This window comes from Coptis chinensis, chromosome 2 (assembly GCF_015680905.1).
Source record: "Coptis chinensis isolate HL-2020 chromosome 2, ASM1568090v1, whole genome shotgun sequence".
In the NCBI taxonomy this organism is placed as follows: domain Eukaryota; kingdom Viridiplantae; phylum Streptophyta; class Magnoliopsida; order Ranunculales; family Ranunculaceae; genus Coptis; species Coptis chinensis.
This window is the reverse complement of record NC_141457.1, coordinates 47,591,193-47,609,530: the sequence shown is the minus strand read 5'-3', so window position 1 is coordinate 47,609,530 and position 18,338 is coordinate 47,591,193. Positions and strand designations below refer to the sequence as shown.

General features: G+C 38.5%; 2 protein-coding genes and 1 pseudogene across 7 annotated transcripts; 2 read left to right on the top strand and 1 right to left on the bottom strand.

Moving 5' to 3' along the window:
* The first annotated feature begins 468 nt into the window (after positions 1-468).
* On the top strand, positions 469-11,996 carry LOC147516311 (Zinc knuckle (CCHC-type) family protein). 4 transcript variants are annotated; one of them, XR_015211010.1, is made up of 6 exons: positions 469-710; positions 7,051-7,388; positions 8,167-8,617; positions 9,046-9,344; positions 10,906-11,341; positions 11,674-11,996. XR_015211010.1 is itself a non-coding variant. In XM_086588970.1 (6 exons), exons 2-5 carry the CDS (start codon positions 7,086-7,088, stop codon positions 11,313-11,315), a joined length of 1,398 nt encoding a protein of 465 aa, XP_086445096.1. In that variant the 5' UTR covers positions 574-710; positions 7,051-7,085; the 3' UTR covers positions 11,316-11,341; positions 11,674-11,996. The 4 variants fall into 4 exon arrangements, 2 of the variants coding, with proteins under 2 accessions (XP_086445096.1, XP_086445097.1); XR_015211011.1 differs by having other exon boundaries at positions 574-710; positions 11,514-11,996; XM_086588970.1 differs by having other exon boundaries at positions 574-710; positions 10,971-11,341.
* On the top strand, positions 717-3,581 carry LOC147516312 (pentatricopeptide repeat-containing protein At1g08070, chloroplastic pseudogene; annotated as a pseudogene). The gene has a single exon (XR_015211009.1). The product of XR_015211009.1 is annotated as a pentatricopeptide repeat-containing protein At1g08070, chloroplastic pseudogene (transcript).
* Positions 11,997-13,071: 1,075 nt separating the features above from the next.
* QQT2 (P-loop containing nucleoside triphosphate hydrolases superfamily protein) lies at positions 13,072-18,338 on the bottom strand. 2 transcript variants are annotated; one of them, XM_086588968.1, is made up of 7 exons: positions 18,275-18,338; positions 17,958-18,054; positions 17,789-17,897; positions 17,482-17,708; positions 16,185-16,475; positions 13,693-13,898; positions 13,072-13,603 (listed from the first exon to the last, which is right to left on the bottom strand). In XM_086588968.1, the coding sequence occupies exons 1-7, from the start codon at positions 18,325-18,327 to the stop codon at positions 13,345-13,347; spliced, it is 1,242 nt and encodes a 413-aa protein (XP_086445094.1). In that variant the 5' UTR covers positions 18,328-18,338; the 3' UTR covers positions 13,072-13,344. The 2 variants fall into 2 exon arrangements, with proteins under 2 accessions (XP_086445094.1, XP_086445095.1); XM_086588969.1 differs by having other exon boundaries at positions 18,167-18,306.

The following is an 18,338-nucleotide window of genomic DNA, read 5'->3' as shown; positions in this document are numbered from 1 at the left end:
CTCAATGTTCGAACGTATTCAAGTCGTGTAGTGTTATTGGTTGTTGTCACTCTTTTTTGCTCTACTTCCTTGCTGTAAACTTTAGAGAGTGAAAGAAGTAAATGATTGACCATGAATTTAAGAAGAGGTGAAAGGGGTGAAGATTTGGGCGCGCAATCTAATTGAGAAAAATAGAAAATACAATAAATTGGGGATGAATGAAAATATGTGAAATGCCAACGCTACCATTAAGTGGGCACTTCTGCTACCGGTTATGGGTTGGAAAATATGTGGTTAGGAATTATGCGTAGCCATACATCTCGCGCACTAAAGACATGCTAGTTAGTAAATATTAAACTAGATCCCATACACACAGTGAACGCCTAAAGTGCTTGTTGGTTTACCAATTTTCAGTAATCCAATTTATAAATTTTTTAAGTTTTTACCGTGCATTAAACTATTCAAGTACTAGTGTAAGTAACACAGTCAGTCTACTATTAAGTTTGTGTCATGACGCCGGATCGCGTGTGGTGTGGACATAGATTGATGGGCTCCGTGTAAAAGGCTCCTGGCTCCCACCCTAAATCACAATCATTCAAAAGCGCCAAAAAAAAATAAAATAAATACATTATTATTATCCACTTCATTACTCAAAACTAAAAACACATGTTTTTTTAGGGTTTAGCTCAAAACTTCACAGCAGCAGAACTTGACGCCTTCAAAAAAAAAAGGTCAGTCCTTTAAACCCTAAACCCCCTAATTTCTATCATTAATTACTTGTTTAATTTAACTATTGATTAATTAATGTGTACACGTTTATTTAATCATTCAAATCGAATCATAAGATGTCACCTCAGTACAAAGCCCATAAACACAAACCAATACAATCAAATTCTCGCGAAATTTATTATTTCAGGAGAATTATTTACCAATCCTTTTATTTCAAGTAAACTACTTATGTGGTGTGATGATATTTCATTTGCTTCATTACTGTTTAAGCAAATTGAAAACCCAAATATTTACGCGTGGAATTACATGTCGAGAATTTATGCGCATAGTGAAATGCCGGAGAAGTCGGTTTTTGTTTATAATATGATGAGGAGAAATGGGGTTGTTGTCCCGGATAATTATACATTTCCGTTTGTACTTAAAGCTTGCAGTAGACTATTGGTTTTGGATAAAGGGAGAGAGGTACATTTGTCGAGTTTGAAGTTTGGGTTTGAAGGGGATGTGTTTGTACAGAATTGTCTTATATCAATGTATTCGGTATGTGGTGTGGTGGAGTCTGCTAGGAGGGTTTTTGATTTGGTTGGTGTTTTGGATAGGGATATTGTTACTTGGAATAGTATGATATCTGGATATATGCAGGGCGAAATTTGGGGAGAGGCGTTGAGAGTGTTTGGAGATATGTTGGAGAGGAATGGTGTTAGACCGAATGATGTTAGTTTGGTGAGTGCGCTAACTGCATGTGGAAGGATTGGAGATTTTGAGTTGGGTAGGAAGATTCATGGGTTTGTTGTTGCAAGTGGGTGTGTGTTTGATGTCTTTATGGGTTCATCTTTAATTGCTATGTATGCCAAGTGTGGGCATGCTGAGGAGGCTTTGCAAGTATTCCGTAGATTGCATCAACGGAATGTAGTCTGCTGGAGTTCTATAATTGCTGGTTGTGCGCAGTCAAATTTGTTTGTAGAAGCGATTGGGTTGTTTAGGGAGATGCTAGTTGAAGGAGTGAAAGCAGAAGAAGCTACAGTTGCTTCTGTTGTTTCTGCGTGTGGGCATTTGGGTGCACTGGATCAGGGGAAGTGGGTACATACTTACTGCGAGAGGAATGGAATTCAAACGAGTCTTGCTGTCAGCAATGCTTTTATTGATATGTACACAAGGTGTGGAGATGTTGTAAAGGCTGTCGAGATATTCAATGAATTGGTTGAAAAGGATGTCTTTTCATGGACTGTGATGATATCTGGGCTCACTATGAATGGCAAGTCTGCTGAAGCATTGGAATTGTTTTCTCAGATGGTGTCCTCAAGTGAGATCAGACCAAACGAGATCACTTTTTTAGGGGTGTTAACTGCATGTAGTCATAGTGGATTGGTAAATGAGGGCTTTTATCACTTCGGGTCTATGACCAAAACCTACAACCTCATCCCTCGCATTGAGCACTATGGTTGTATGGTTGATCTTCTAGGGCGTGCCGATCTTTTGACTGAAGCAGAGAGGTTTGTCTGGACCATGCCAATTGAACCCGATGTGGTCATTTGGCGTTCATTACTCTTTTGCTCTAGGACTAACAGTAATGTAGAATTGGCGGAGTTAGCAGCTAAAAGAATCTCTGAGTTTGAGTCGAGAAAATGTGGAGCCCAAGTTTTATTGTCGAATGTGTATGCTGCTGCATCAAGGTGGAATGATGTGAAAATGGTGAGAAAAGGGATGGGATCTCATGGAATTAGGAAGCAGCCAGGTTGTTCTTTTGTTGAAATAAATGGTGCTGTTCACGAGTTCTTTGTTGCTGATACATCACACCCTCAGACTGATATGATATATGACACTGTTTATGGGATTAATCATCTCTTACGATTCAAAGGATATAACATAGGTGATGCTTTGTTTGAAAAAGATTAAATTTGCTGATTCAGGAATGGTGGTTCTAATTTTCCAGATTATTAAATTTTCAGCGGTGGTGGTCTCGTTTTCAAAAGTGGGATTTGGAGGAGACAACAAGAGCTTCTGTAATGTAAACTGTATAGTGTCCACAAAAACTGATAAGTGATACTGTGACAGTATATTGCTAGAGTTGTTGGATATTTCCAATAGTGAGTTGGAGAAGTGATGATAATGGCAAAAAAGACATTCAAGGATATATAAAGTGAGAAAAAAAAATATATAGTGAGGTACTGGGTGATCATCCATATGAATTCCTCTTGATGTAATTTCCAAAGTATATCAATTAATGTATTTTATCTATCAAATAAATGAAAAAAAGGATATATAGAGTGGAAAAAAGTTAGATGACAAATTATATCAAATGTTTATGCTGCTGCATCAAGGTGAAATGATGTGAAAAGGGTGAGAAAACTAGAAAAGGGATGGGTTCTCATGGAATTAGGAAGCTGCCAGGTTGCTCTCTTGTTGAAATAAGTGGTGTTGTTCACGAGTTCTTTGTTGCTGATACATCATGCCGTCAGACTGATATGATACATGAAAGTATGAAACTGTTAATGGGAATAATCATCTCTTACAGTTCAAAGGATTTAAACTCGGTGATGCTTCATTTGAAGGAGATTCAATGCTACAACATTAGCTTTAAAAAAAATGATATGAGATTTTTTTTATCAAGATGGTTGTCTTGTTTTCAAAAGAGAGATGTGGAGGAGAACAACAACAAGAGCTTGCTTGATGTAAAGGGTCCACTAAAACCCAGAAGTGATACTGTGACAGAGTGTATTGTTGGAATTGTTGGGTACTTGGGTATCTCCAATAGTGGGATGGAGAAGTGATGATAATGACAAAATTGACATTGTATAAAATGAGAAAAGGAAGGATATGTAGAGTGAGCTACTTGCTGATAATCAATATAAAATTTTCTTGATGTAATTTCCAAATGATATCAATTTAAATCACGAAAAAAAATATGAAACAAACGAATATATAGAACGAAAAAAGAGTCAGATGACAACTTTGAGGGAAGAAAGGCATATATCATAAATTTGCAGCATCTGTTACAGAATATTTTAAGCCTGATTTCAGAAAAAAAAATTCTTACATATTTGGTCATTATAGTTGTAGGTCCTTGTTAGGAAGATACATTTTGAGTGTATTTAGTAGTTTGACCTTGTACTTGTAACCCTTGTTATCCTGATACTTGGCATGATTATGCACAGCTCAAAGGAACTTCAATCCTCGGAGACTTGGATCTTTTTTTTTTTTTTTTTTGCTCAGTAAAGGTGTATATATTAAAAATAAAATAGAAAAGGATGAGATATCCTTATGCGTTCAACATGAACGGTGAAAAGAACCAAAGAGGAAAGAAACCACAGAAAAAAACAAAACGAAAAACCTCTATGGGAGTCCTCATAGCATAATGGACTCCCATCTACAGACATAACTCTCAAAAGGTACCGTCCGGAACTCCTCATAAATGCGCAGCCAGAAGCAAAATAGCGCCTTAATTGTCAACACCACCTTCTCCCTAGGCAAAGACACCCCCTAAAAAATGCGGTTATTCCTCTCTAGCCATAGCCCCCATAAGATAGCAAAAGGTAGCATATTCCATACGCGTCTCCCTTTACGAGAATAAACATCCAAGTGCCATGATACTAGTAAAGCCTTCACCGACTTAGGGCATACCCACGAAACGTCTGATTCCGAGACAAAGAAACACCAAATACTCCAAGAAAAAGGACAGCTAAGAAGGATATGATTGACCGACTCACCATCCCTCAAACACAGAGGGCATAAATTAATAAGCATCTCTTTAATACGTTTTTTCCTAAGATTATCTACAGTCAGAATTTTGTTTAAAGATGCACACCATACAAAGAAAGCAACTTTCAAAGGGACTTTAGAACATCATATAATATGACTCGGGAAATCATGCAGCACTCTCATACCTGGACATTGAAGCTTTGAATGAAGGATGGAATAAAATGATCTACAAGAAAAAATTTCCTTTTTGTCGATGAGCCACAATTTTTTATCTCTATCCGGTCTCACATTAGGAATGAGTTCCAACTTCTCTATAAGAGCAGCCATACTAGCAATGTCCATGTCACAGAGAGCCCCATATATTCCAAGGTTCCAAACAATCGAACCATTATCTTCCCGCATGAACCAGCGAACTGGTTTATTCTTTGAGTTAGATAGAGTATATAACCGAGGTAACGCCATCATCAGAGTTCTCTCCTCCAACCAAACATCCTCCCAAAAGCGGATACTATCCGCATTACCTAGGTTGTAGCCAATGTTCTTGAGAAAAAACTTCCTGACCTTTTGAATCCCTTTCCATATTCTGCATCCATAAGCAGTATGAACAGACCCACTCTCCCAGCCTCCATTTCTTTCCCCAAACCGAGACACAATAACTTTCCTCCAGAGACTCTCTCTATCCTCCCCAAACCTCCAGAGTCACTTACCAAGAAGCGCTTGATTAAACTGTTGTAGACTTCTGATACCCAGTCCTCCATCTTCTTTTGGCTTGCAAACCCTGTCCCATCGCACGAGGTGAAATATGTGTATCATCGTTGTCGCCACACAAAAAATCTCTCATGATTGATTCCAATCTGTTGACAACAGTGGATGGCATATAGAAAAGAGACATATAGTACACCGGAAGACTCGAAAAGATGCTCTTGATAAGGATGACCCGATCACCCGTGGACAAAAATCGACCCTTCCATCCTGACAATCTCCTGCTAAACCGCTCTATAACCCCGTCCCAGATAGATACAGATCTGTAAGAAGCCCCGAGAGGTAAACCCAAATATCTGGATGGGAGATAACCAGTCTTACACCCCACGGCGGAAGCCATAAAAGCCAGGTCCTCCTTTCCCGTTGCTCCAAAAATGGTGCTTTTCCCTATATTAACTTTGAGACCCGACACCACCTCAAAACAGCACAGAATGCCCCGAAGATACCTCAACTGGTCTAAGCTATGCCCCGTAAACACCACGGTATTATCCACGAACTGGAGGTGCGATATCAAAACCTGATTTCTGCCCACCCTGAATCCTTCCAACACCCCTAGACAATTTGCTCTGTCTACCATCTTGCCAAACACCTCAACCACCATGATAAAGAGAAGAGGGGATAAAGGATCCCCTTGTCTTATACCTCTGGAGCTCTTAAAAAAACCCGTTGGCATTCCGTTTATGAGAATGGAAAAAGAAGCGGAAGAAACACATCTCCGAATCCAACCCCTCCATCTTGCCCCAAACCCCATCCTCCTCATGATGTAATCAAGAAAGTTCCAATGCACATGGTCATAAGCCTTTGCTAGATCAATCTTACATACCATCCCTAGCCTATTTATCTTCCTTCGATCGTCTATGGCCTTGTTAGCAATCAAAACTCCATCCAGAATCTGACGTCCAAAGACAAAAGCCCCTTGTTCCTGAGCTATGACCTTCGACAACACTTTCTTCAACCTGATGGATAAGACCTTAGAAATGATTTTATACGCACTACCAATGAGGCTAATGGGACGTAAATCAGATATGTCTTCCACTCCATGCTTCTTAGGAATCAACTTGATGAACGGGTTGTTAAGACTATGAGCTAAGAAACCTGTCTCATAGAAGTCCCGCACCATTTTCATGAAGTCCACTCTAATCACTTTCCAAACCGTTCTGAAGAACTCAATCGGAAAACCGTCCGGACCTGGAGATCTATCATTTTTCAAACTCTTTATAGCCTCCCAAACCTCTTTTTCCTCCATAGGAGTCTCAAGCTCGTTCCGTTCTTCAGAAATGCCTGCCAAATCCAAATTATCCACCCGAGGTCTATAATTATGTGGCTCTCTATACATATTCAAATAATACTCAACCACCCTCTCTCTCGGACTATCATCCCCCCTCACCTCCTCCCCCTCTATAAGCAACTTATCTAAAAAATTCTCCCTGTTCCTACACTGATGGAAGAATTTAGTATTAGATTGTGCCTCCTTTAACCACCTCTCTCCTGACTTGCGTCTCCATGACATTTCCTCCATTCTGGCCACGTTCTCAAAATCTGCCTTGAGGTTTATCCGTTTGTTCCACTCTTCCCCCGAAAGATTGTGATCTTCCTTTTTCATATCCAAGTCCCTGATATTTCTCATTAACGATCGGAGACTTGGATCTTACTTAGTACAAATGACCATACCACTGAGACTCTTGATACCATTCGGGGACAACCCGTTTTTTTTTGTCAAAAGTTCATCTTGGAAAAGGCTAGTGTAAAGGATAACAGAAAAGAAACGCCAAGCATGGATGTCTAGCGTTTAGGCGTAGTCATTGTTTTGTTGCCATTAGTTTCTGTTTTTTTTCTCACATACTTTACTTGATGGTGTATAATGTGCATTTCTATTGTTGGAAGGTGTTACAAGTGAGAATTGAGACTTACAATTGGAAATGGCAAATATACCCTCACCAGATGTGGATGATGATTTCAATGATATTTACAAGGAATATACTGGCCCCCCTGTACCATCAATGGCCGCAGCATCGGAGAAAGCAAAGGTAAATAAAAGGTCTCATGCAAGTTCTGATGAAGAGGAGGAGCCGTATGATCCAAATGCTGTCCCCACTGATTTTACTAGCCGAGAGGCTAAAGTATGGGAGGCTAAATCTAAGGCTACTGAGAGAAACTGGAAGAAAAGAAAAGAAGAAGAAATGATCTGTAAAATATGTGGAGAATCGGGCCACTTTACTCAGGTATGATCCTTTTAACTTGAAACACATTGTTCACCAATGAATCTTTTTTGAGTGCATTAGTGAACCTTTTTTTTTGTTACTAGTTTCTCCTTCTGTTATGATTTCTGAAATTTATAGAGATGTGGACAACTTTATTATTCTTTTAACTGGTGGTTGAGGTTATCTTTAGGAGAAAATACAACAGAAAACGAAGCTGTTTCTTTCTCTATGCACACGTTGATTATTTGCACTTATTACTAGAAAACTATTTAATGAAAACCAGTGTCGTTTGCATGTAAGTGATTGTTTGCTAAAATGATAATTGACATGCTACTCTCTAAGCTTCCAAGGTTCCTACCTGTCCAACTCTGGCATTCGTGTAGCTGCATTTCTCTACTGGTCCATTTGGGGTGGGGAGGGGAAGTTGTCCTCAATTAACCTAATATGAGCTTCAAGTCTATTCTTGTCATATCCTTTTCAATCCGAAGGTTCCTGATAGATATGCTATTCTTTTAGTGACCATTTTTGTGAGATTAGAAGCCTAAAAGAAGATTCCTTCATTTCAACCTACTGTATTTTTTATGTGCATGGTTAGCATATTAATTTATTACAAAAATATATTAATGTGGCATTCGAGCTATTACAAAACTAGCAGAGGAGCTCTTTTGAATTAGTGAGGCTTGTTAGACTTGTATAGTTGACTGACAAATTGAGGTGGTGATTTTACCTGTACAAGCTGCTTATTTATGTTTTGTACAAGATGTTCCTCATTTCTTGTATGGCATGTGACACATTATAGGGATGTCCTAGTACCCTTGGAGCAAATCGCAAGTCTCAGGATTTCTTTGAGAGAGTAGCCGCAAGGGAGAAGCATGTAAAAGCCCTTTTCACCGAAAAAGTAATCAAGAGAATTGAAAATGATGTTGGCTGCAAAATTAAAATGGAGGAGAAGTTCATAATTGTTAGCGGCAAGGATAGGTTATGCTTGAAAAAAGGCGTGGATGCTGTGCATAAAGTGATTAAGGAAGGGGAAAAGGGTGATAAAGGAGGTTCTAGTTCTCAAATGAGTAGATCAAGATCACCTGATGGGACCCGTGTTAGTTCAAGGATGGGTCGCTCTGAATCTCAGAGGTCCAATCCCAGTCCAAGAAGTTCATCACTGTATCAACCAAGGCTTGGGCGACAGGAAAAGGCCATAGAAGACCATGTTCGTGAGGATCTACAGCAGTTGTCAAGGGGTGCTTCACAAGGTAGGGAGACATACTTTATTGACATTCCCACCATCATTACAGATCTGGTAACTAATGGATGGAAATCCTTAATCACTGAACATTGTTTATATATTGTCTTGTTATCCATTTCTATTCCGTACTAGAAAAAAATTCATTTTTTACGACCATTTAACAAAGTATACTTGTTTTTATCTTTCCTTTTTTGCAGCAAGAGGTAAGTTCAAGAATTATGTGTCGATTGTGAAGTTATTTATAGGGGTGGGTTTGAATCAGTTGGACCGTCTCCGGAAACAAATTTTTTAACCGCAAGCATATCCGAACTTCATCTATTTTGGATGGGGTCACAGTTTGAACCTAAGATATTATCTATAATTAAAGCTTCCATCTATGTTAGACACCTGGAAATAAAGTGGGATTTCGCTTAACATCCTCTTCATTTCGTGAAGCTTATGGTAATGACGGAGCTAGAGGTCGTTTGAGTCATTCAAAATCTCCAGCACACCCCACTTTCTCCAGAAATGCGTTTAATCCCTATGAAGACCATTCTCAGAGCAGTGGGTCCAATAAACCTGATGGTTGGGATATGGATAGGCGTGGGGTTGATCTGCCTTCTGGCCTTAAGTATGACTTCCCTGCCTATACACAAACCTTGGAAGAATTAGAGTTGGAATATAAGAAAGAGGCGATGGAACTTGGTAAGATTCGTGATAAAGAAGAAGATGAGGAGAATTATAAGCATCGTGAGGTATGGACTTTATTGACACATTTTTGTTCATGTTGCTCCCTTAACATGCATATGTACTCTTCATTTCACCCAGATTGTCATCTCTCTTGATGTTTTCTTTTACTTCGGGAAGCCCTTCTTGTTCTTCTAAATTCTAATTTTAAGAAGCCGAATCTTTTGGTGATTTTGTTGTGCCACCACAAAAGTAGAAATTGTGTTACGTTTATCAATTGTGCATGAAGTACAAGAGTTGAGTTAAAAGATTTCACCTGAACTTGGTTGTGCAAGATGCATTTGGTCATGTGCTGTGGTTGTACTATACCTTTCCCGAAAATCTGTTTCCCTATTGTTCCAATAGGAATTTCTTTGGGATTAGATTTTCAAGGCTAGGATTAGATATTCTAAGTAAAACTTCTCCTTAGAAAATGGATGTTTATCCGTAGAGAAAACAAGTCAAAATGAGTACAGTCAGATAGCTAAACTGTTGAAAAGCGAAGTAAGTGCACATTACACATACACAAAAGAATACTAACTCAGACGTTCTCTAACAACAGTTCTCCCATCTTATTCCATAAATGTTAAATGGGATAGCCCTTATACCACTAGTTGTGCCCAGTTGTATCTATCTTATTTTTGTTTGTAGTTTTGTCATTATGAGCTCTCTAGATCCCATAAGTTCCTTTTTAATTGATCTTCAAACAATATATGGGTGATCGGGTTCACCTTCCGCAGCCAGAACACCAGGATATGGAGTTCTTTCTGAAAAATCATCTTTACAAAGGAAAAGACTTTTAACATTTGCATGGTGATATATCTTCCTTTTCTTGAGCATGAACTTGTTTACTCCTACATTTTTTTCCATGCATTGTTGAAAAATAGAATACATTACCTCTATTAAACTTAAAAACGATAGATGTATCATATTTTCCAATGCCGGAGAGGCCGAGACAAGTGCATAATGGGATTCGGAGGGACATTAATATGTGCCAAAGGATTGAATTAATAGAGAATGGAGCAGGCGTCCATTTTTATTTGGTCTACCGATAGGACATAGTTTTTTTCTGTTTTTATTTGGTCTGCTGATAGGACATGGTTTTATGAATTTGGTCCCTATTAATTCATTCCTTGTGTGTGCGTGCATGTGTGTGTGTGTTTTGTTTGGCGTCTCTGTGGCAAAAGTGGTGAGAAACAAGTACTTTGACCAATGTGGGGCTTGTTGGGGGGTTTTTGGGCCATATTATGGTGACTTGTGAATCTTAGTAACGGATATTTCCATGTGGTAGCGACCTTCAATACAGCGGCTCGGCAATGTGACAATGCAACATGGATTGTTGCATTGTGATTTCAGTACAACATCCATGTTGCATTGAACTTTCACAACAGCGATTGTCGCATTGAAAACCCGAAGCCTCTGTTTAGTCAAACACTAGGATGTATTACATAAAATAAGTTCCCTGTGACCTATACATGATCAAACTGGGAAGGGAAAGATTTTTGCCACACAAGCCCAGTTGAATTTCACTGAAGGCAAAAGAAGCCCTAAAATTTTGGTGTCTGTGTGTGCTTTTTGTTCTGCCTGCAGAGAACCTTGGTATTTAGGAAAAGTGGAATCCTCACTGATGTTGCTTTTGCAATATGGATTTACAGACCATCAGGGAAATGAGAGAAACCCACATGAAAAAGCTGGCTGTTCTGAGGGGCATGCATGCAAAGCAATGGGAAGAGTTCCTTCAATGTGATATTCAAAGACGGCAGCAGGCACAGCAACAGATGTCTGCATCTGCCTTTAATGGTTATAACAACCATGGTTACACAGACTATGACAACACTCCAGGCAGTAATCATTATGCAGTACCTAGTCTGCCAACAGATCCCAGGGGTAGGTACTCGTATCCAGTTGAAAATTATTCTACTTCAAGACCTCATGACAGTTACAGTGAGTTCCAGCGCCAAAGACGCGATGATTATGGGAAGGCATACAATCGATACTGAAATCAGATTTTTTGATAGTGAGCATGGTGAGTTATCTCCCTTGTTGCATATCCATTTGAAATTTCCTTCCTCCGTTTTCACATGTGTTTTGTATTATATAAATCACTAGCATTACAACATCTTCATTTCCATTTCTTGGTAAGTAGATCCTCCATAAGCTCTGATTTTGGGTTATTATAATATTAAATTTTCCTTCAGCATTTCTGTAACAATAATGAGGACTTCTTAGTGCATGCAATCTGTGGCTTGGGAGAGAGGGTTGTTGTGTTTTATATGCTGGTGAAGGATGCTAGTTGATGGATACTGCAGATATATTCTTCTGCTTTAAAGCTTAAACTTTCCTTCCATAAATTTTCAGGCCACAAATTATGCTGGGTGCGAGTTATGCCGTTTGTTTGGAGTCTTGGTAAGTAATGGATCCAACTTTCAGACGGAAGGGATCTTGAATTATTTGACTAGGATGCTTGATGCTATTTTACACTTGAGATGAACTTTGTTCAGATTTGATCTATAGTAGTTTGGTCTGTTTCCAATTACTCACTGTTGACAAAAATGGGACATGGATAATGTTGTTAGATTTTTGTACGGATTCTAATATTTGGGTGTTGAATATTGAAGGTGTTCTTTGGTTGTTTTAGTAATTGACCTAAAACAGGTGCTTGCTATTTTCCTTGTTTTAAATTTTCCCATATGGACTGGTTTGATGTCAAATTCATTGCTTTCCTCTGTAAACCAATAAGGTCACAAGCAAAAGCGGACACAGCAGGCCATCAGTCTGATGGTCCTCTTTAGATTTGTATTCGCAAATCACAACTCACAAGCCAAGTCAGATTCATAGAAGGTAATGGGAGATGAAGCATTAGCCTTGTTTGATAACACCCCCACCCCACCCCCACCCCCACGCCTCTGAAAGAAGAAAGAAACGGGTGTGTGTCTGATGATCTGGCCGTAATCATCACAATTCCAAGGGTAAATTCCCAGTCACAAATTAACGGACTGATTTTCTAATGGAAATATGGACATCTAGGTTGGATGTACAAATGTTAACAGACAAGTAATCAGTTTGAAATTAATCTCAATGTTGTAGTGATGTTTTCTAAATGTTTCGGCAAGGATATATAGTAGGCAATTTGGCATTTGTTTCTGTTGTTTTGATGGTTGGTATTGAGTAGAGCAACTTCTCCACTAAAACGAAGTTGGAGTTGGGTGTGATGGGTTTATTGAGTCGTGGTTTTGTGAATTTTCATCATTGTTAATGCCTTCATTTGCCAAACAAGTGCATCAATTATCAAATATCGACCAAAGTGGTGAACGAGATCAAATCCATTTCCTTTTAATGGATGTTTTCCCCCCTTCCCTGGTAGACTTGGGGTTCTTCGTCTTCCCTTCATTTGCTAACTGCTCACGACTTTCTGTTGAATCATGATATCACCAACCAAAAGCCCCATTAGTAGAAAGTTTTAATTAAGCTAAATAATGACACTTGTTGACGAGGCGCAAAAATTTTCTTTGCTTGTGAGTTCGCAGAGAGAACTTTCCACAAAGGCCTTTAAAATGTGACGCTCGAAAGTTCGCAAATGTTTCGCAGTTATTAGTGTGAGGGCAAGGATACGAGCAGAGAAAGAGGACAGACCAAGAGTATGCCGAGTACAGAGAAAGACAACACTGTCGCCTATGAAGGAATTGCAACAATGTTACAATAACAATAAACTACTACATCAGTAAATAAAAAAATACTTACCAAATGCCTAACAAATCAATTAAAAAGTCCTCTATCTATTAAAACTTCAAATTCATGAACAACAAACATTCTCTTTAACTTCAATATACCTGTATGACTCATTACACATATTGAATGTTGCAGACTAACAGTTGGATCACACCGAGCACCCCAAAACTACACCATATATATATATATATATATATATATATATATATAAAAAATTGGGCTTATCAACCCGCCTAATTCTTGTCATGATTCTGATTATACACGTTTGATTAGAAAACCATGTCAGGAGTCGAGATAAATCTAAAAAGAGAATCTGCCAATCTCTTCCTCTTCATCTTCATCTATATCTTCCTCTTCATCCTCAGTTAAAGGCTCAATGTCGTCTTCTTCCTCATCGTCATCCATCATGGTAATAACTTCTTTGTCCTTCAAACCTGTGCTCAAAACCACAGTTTCTCCATTAGATTTCTCCATGTCCTTCCTTAGCTTCTCCATGTTCTCTTGCTTGCGTTCTTCCTCCAACCGTTGCTTCTCTGCTCGCCTCTTGTCAAGATCAGCCCTAAAGGCACATAAACATGTTAGTCACATGAATCCAATGTAAAGACCATTGAAGGTGGAATGAAAGATTCTTAGTAGTGAAAGCATTACTTATAGGTTTCCATGTACTCATCAGAACTTGACTCAATAGCCTTAAAGAAGGCGTCCATTCCCACACCAGAAACTGCAGAAACTCCTACAGAATGAAGATTCTTATAGAACTCATCGAGCACAAGTGAGAGGCTTCTTGTTAAGGTTGAAGTATACGAGCTATCAGATTCTAGTGCTGCATGAAATACTTCAAAGTCTTCCATCCACTGATTATAAAGTAAATGAAGTCAGTTTAAGCCAACAATTGAATGATACGAAACAAAATACTAGGCAATCTGGCATCATTACCAAAGAAACAAGATTACAGAGAAAAGAAAAGAGAGCGAGCCATGTATGTGGGCCTACGTCACTACATGTAGGCCCACATACATGGCAGTATCACTTTGGAAATAATCAAGACATGTAGTCCATGGCAAGAACATCGTGGACAAAAACTTTAAAGTGCTACTGCATAACTCATGGCTCTGACACGTATCGACTTGCCCTAGGCAACCATCGTATTTCAGCCACAGTAGTATAGGCTTGTGCCTCACCCAGACAATAAGGGTGACAAAACATGACGCCAATCTGGATAGATAAGTGAGTATGGGAGCTATTCTTCTCATCTTTGAAGAAACCACGGTCCTTTCCGAAAAATATCATAGAGGCCATTGGTGTAGAAATTATATCTCAGAGGATTTTTTCTATAACAAGGAGTAGGTTGAGCACAGATCATAGTGTGGGTGCTTTGAAATGGAAGAAATCAGAGGATTTTTTCTATAACAGGGAGTACGTTGAGTACAGATCTTGGAGGATATTAAGGAAACCATAATGCAGTTATCTTATTGACGGAGTTCTTGTTTCAAGATTTCGTAGGCAGATGGGATACCAAGATTATGTAAATTTGGTCTTTCAATCTTTCTTATTGGGGAATTTCGTCTAGCCATAGCATCTTGCTAGGCAACCTGATACTTCCATCCCTTTCTCCTCCATAAAAATGAAGTCATTCCTAACATTTGGCTATCTTTGAATAGGTAGTTGTTGTCCTCACCATCAAGATCTCCAAATATTACATGGCATAAAGCAGGCAAGCTGAAAACCTTATCAGTAGGTTGTCCATTAAATGATAGTAACTGAGCTGATAAGAAGCTCCGTATGCTATGAAAGTCGCCGCCCAGGTGCCAATTTTAGTTAAGTTTTTTTACTTTTTTAGTGAAAACTGTTGTGGCTTGTTGTCAGAAGTGTTAGGACCGCCAATTTCAGTGAAAACTGTTGTGGCTTGTCGTCAAAGGCATTGGGAAGGCGCCACCTCCTAGGGGCTCAAGGCGCAAATTTCAGTGAAAATTGTTGTGGCATGTTCTCAAAGGCATTTGGAAGGCGCAAGATGGGAAGCTTAGCACCTTGGCCTCACCTCAGCCTTGACAACATAGCCCCCTGCTTATGAAGTAGATTTCTATTACAAACAGCTCGTCTCTAGCCGTCCGTTAGTCTATAATCAACATCTCGTCGAGGAGCACAGATTGTTAGAGAAAGACACGTCAGGAAAAAAATCGGTTGCTTCCACAGAGCCCAGTTAGGAAATCCTCTAATCAGCAGGTTTATCTTCTAAATTTATTACCCCTCTGCCACAGACGACAACATTATGAATCACACCGCTATGCTCTCAGGTTTAAATGTTACTAAATACTGTGAATATCACTAATCCGACTCTTATATCCACTTAAGACCTCATTGACTTGAGTATAACATTTTAAGTTGATATAGGAACCATAACCCAACAATGGAAATCACAAGCTAAATGCTCCTTTTCTTTTTTCCCAAGATTACTGGCAACTGAAAGCTTATTTTTCCTCAATTGGTTGGTGACTTACAAGTGATGCCCCTCTCAACCCAGTCCACCTTTTTTCATCCTGCAAACCGTTCTATAGCCTTGAGGAGGTGCAATAACCAGTCAAAACACCAGCAATACATGTTACCACAAGAAATTTTTAGCATCTCTTGAAAATCTATAGATTACACTCCGAATCCCCATTTGTAAACTGCTTCTAGTTTATTTAAATACAACATATGCTTAGTCATCCAGAGAGCTTCCCTTCAATTCCCTGGAGTCTAGATTAAACTAAATTTCTTTGAATATAACACAGATTTGCAGCTTGCAGCACCCCTTTGAGGCTTACACATGAGCCATCTTGGTTCATGGAGGAAAATCACTTTGTAGTTATTTATGCCTCATACATCTTGCAATTACTTGCGCTAGATAAAATTCGAGAGGCTTGCATTTTATTTTGTTAATCAATGTTCTACAAGGTCATTGACATATACAATTCTAATTCCAACAGTTGATCAATATCTTAACATGAGAAAAGCATCCAGCAAGTCAAGCACAGTTTGCACGTTAATGATGCAGACAAAATGATCTAACATAATATACTAAAAATTCGTTAAAACAAATAGTTACAGCTTTTGAGAAAAAAGGTATATACAAAATATGACGATCAGCAAGAAAAACGTACCTCTAGAGCAAATTGATGTTGGGCCACATCAGTCTTGTTAAAAGTCAAAATCATAGGCAAGCGTGTCTTGTACAGGATGCTACAAGCATAGAGCATATTACTCATAAAGGTAACAGGGCTTGCTGAGCGAGGCGTATCGACCACGTAAGCAACCACAGTAGGAAAAGTTGAAGCAAAGGCTTCAGTAATAATGGATCCTGAGGCTGACCATGTAAATATTTCAATCTGACCAGGAGTATCCACAAGAACATAATCTAGCTGATCAGCTCGCTTCTCAATGACGGATATAACCTAAAATCAGAGTATTCCAGTCAATTTACGTGAAAACAAAAGAAAGGAACACAAGAGAGTGAATAAAAGTAAACCAAGTGATAGCAAAGATCATTGTTGAATCAGAAACTCTGAACACTTCATGTCCCGTTTAGGCTAACGATCTTCATGTTTCAATGCGTAGAGGCATAAAGGCGCTAGCTGGAACCAGTGCCGGAGCCAGCATTCTGGTTCAGGGTTAGCCAATTTATGTTTACAAAACAACTCTCTCTCTCTCTCTCTCTCTCTCTCTCTCTCTCTTTCTCGTTAATGAGACTTATACCAATGAAAATCAACAATATTTTGTCTAATCATTGTGTTATCGACCGTAACTGAAAAGTATCTATTGAGTGTTTGACATATGCACCTCAACCTAGTCACTACAGTGCATAATAAATTTACCAATCCATTTCATTAACTTTAAATCCATCATTCAAATTTACCAATTAAGATGTCATGTATTTCAAAAACGTTAACAAAAGTTCAGTAAGTGTCTTCGATTAGCTAACAAAAAACACCAAATATTTTTCAGTAAGACTATGCTGCACAAGGTGAGAGCCATTCTGCGACGGGAATAACAAAAACTAAATGCAATGAGCAAGTAAGTGGTTGTTTAATTTCTCATTCCAATCTAATGGTGTGTCTACGACAGTAATTTTCAGTCGAATGGACTGTAGAAGTGGTGCTCATGTAAAATGGCTGATTTTATAGATTAGTAGATCATCTCAACGAATTACTTCAATAAAAGTAATAACTACTGAAGGAGAAATTAGTCTCAAGTTACTCAATGTAGTGGAAAATCAAGATCACAGTACTTATACCAACAAAAAATAAAAGAAAAAAATTGCCTGCATTTAGCTAAAAATGGCCTTGAGTTGTAACACCCCCCCACCCACAAAATGGCATAGATGGGTTTAGATACAAGCCTAATAAGATATACGTCAAAAAGAAGTTTACAAGATAGACCAAGTATGATTTGAAAGAATACCTCATCAAATTTTGTTGCAAACAAGTTGAGCGAAGTAAGAATTCCACCATTGGGTCCGAGATTGAACTCTTTCATTACTTCTTTATAGCGAACAGTGTCTCGTATGTCAATGTTGGAACCAAATGGAAGGGTCATAACCGCCGGGTCGAGATTAACCACATATCCCCGAATGTTTGAAGCTTGTGTATGACATACCAACCTATGAAGAAAAGTTGTTTTTCCACAACCTAAAAGAAACACACAAAGTTACAACTACGAAGTTATAAAGCATAAGTAAACACACTATAATATAAGGCTGTTAACACACCTGCCATTCCAACGACAATAATAATCACAGGTTTCTTCTTAAACTTAGACGCCTCCCCCATCTGTAGATTTTCCATCGACGTGGCAAGATCCCCTTCCTTATCTTTCGACTACAAAACCAAAGTAAATAAAATAACAAAAAAAAAAAAAAAAAAAGTATGTATGTATACCTGGGTGTTCGAGGATTCTGGCAAGTCCATTTGCATAACGACAGGTTCTTTGACAGTTGAGTTGTAAGTATCAGGATCAATATCCATCATAAAAAAACTATAACACAACATTCAAACAAACACAAAATAATAATAATAAACAAAAGGGACATAAACACCCCAAATCAATCAGACCAAACCGTAATATCAAGATATTCGTAATAATTTACCCCAATAAAGTGACGTAATAACTAGTACTAATAATAAGAAAACAAACTCTATTGATAACGATTGATTATTTGATTGAAAGAGTAGTGGGCGTTTTTTGGTTCACTCACACTTTTGAGTAGTGTTCGAGAGCTTGCCTTCTTTTCTCTCTTTCTTTACTCATTTTATTATTAT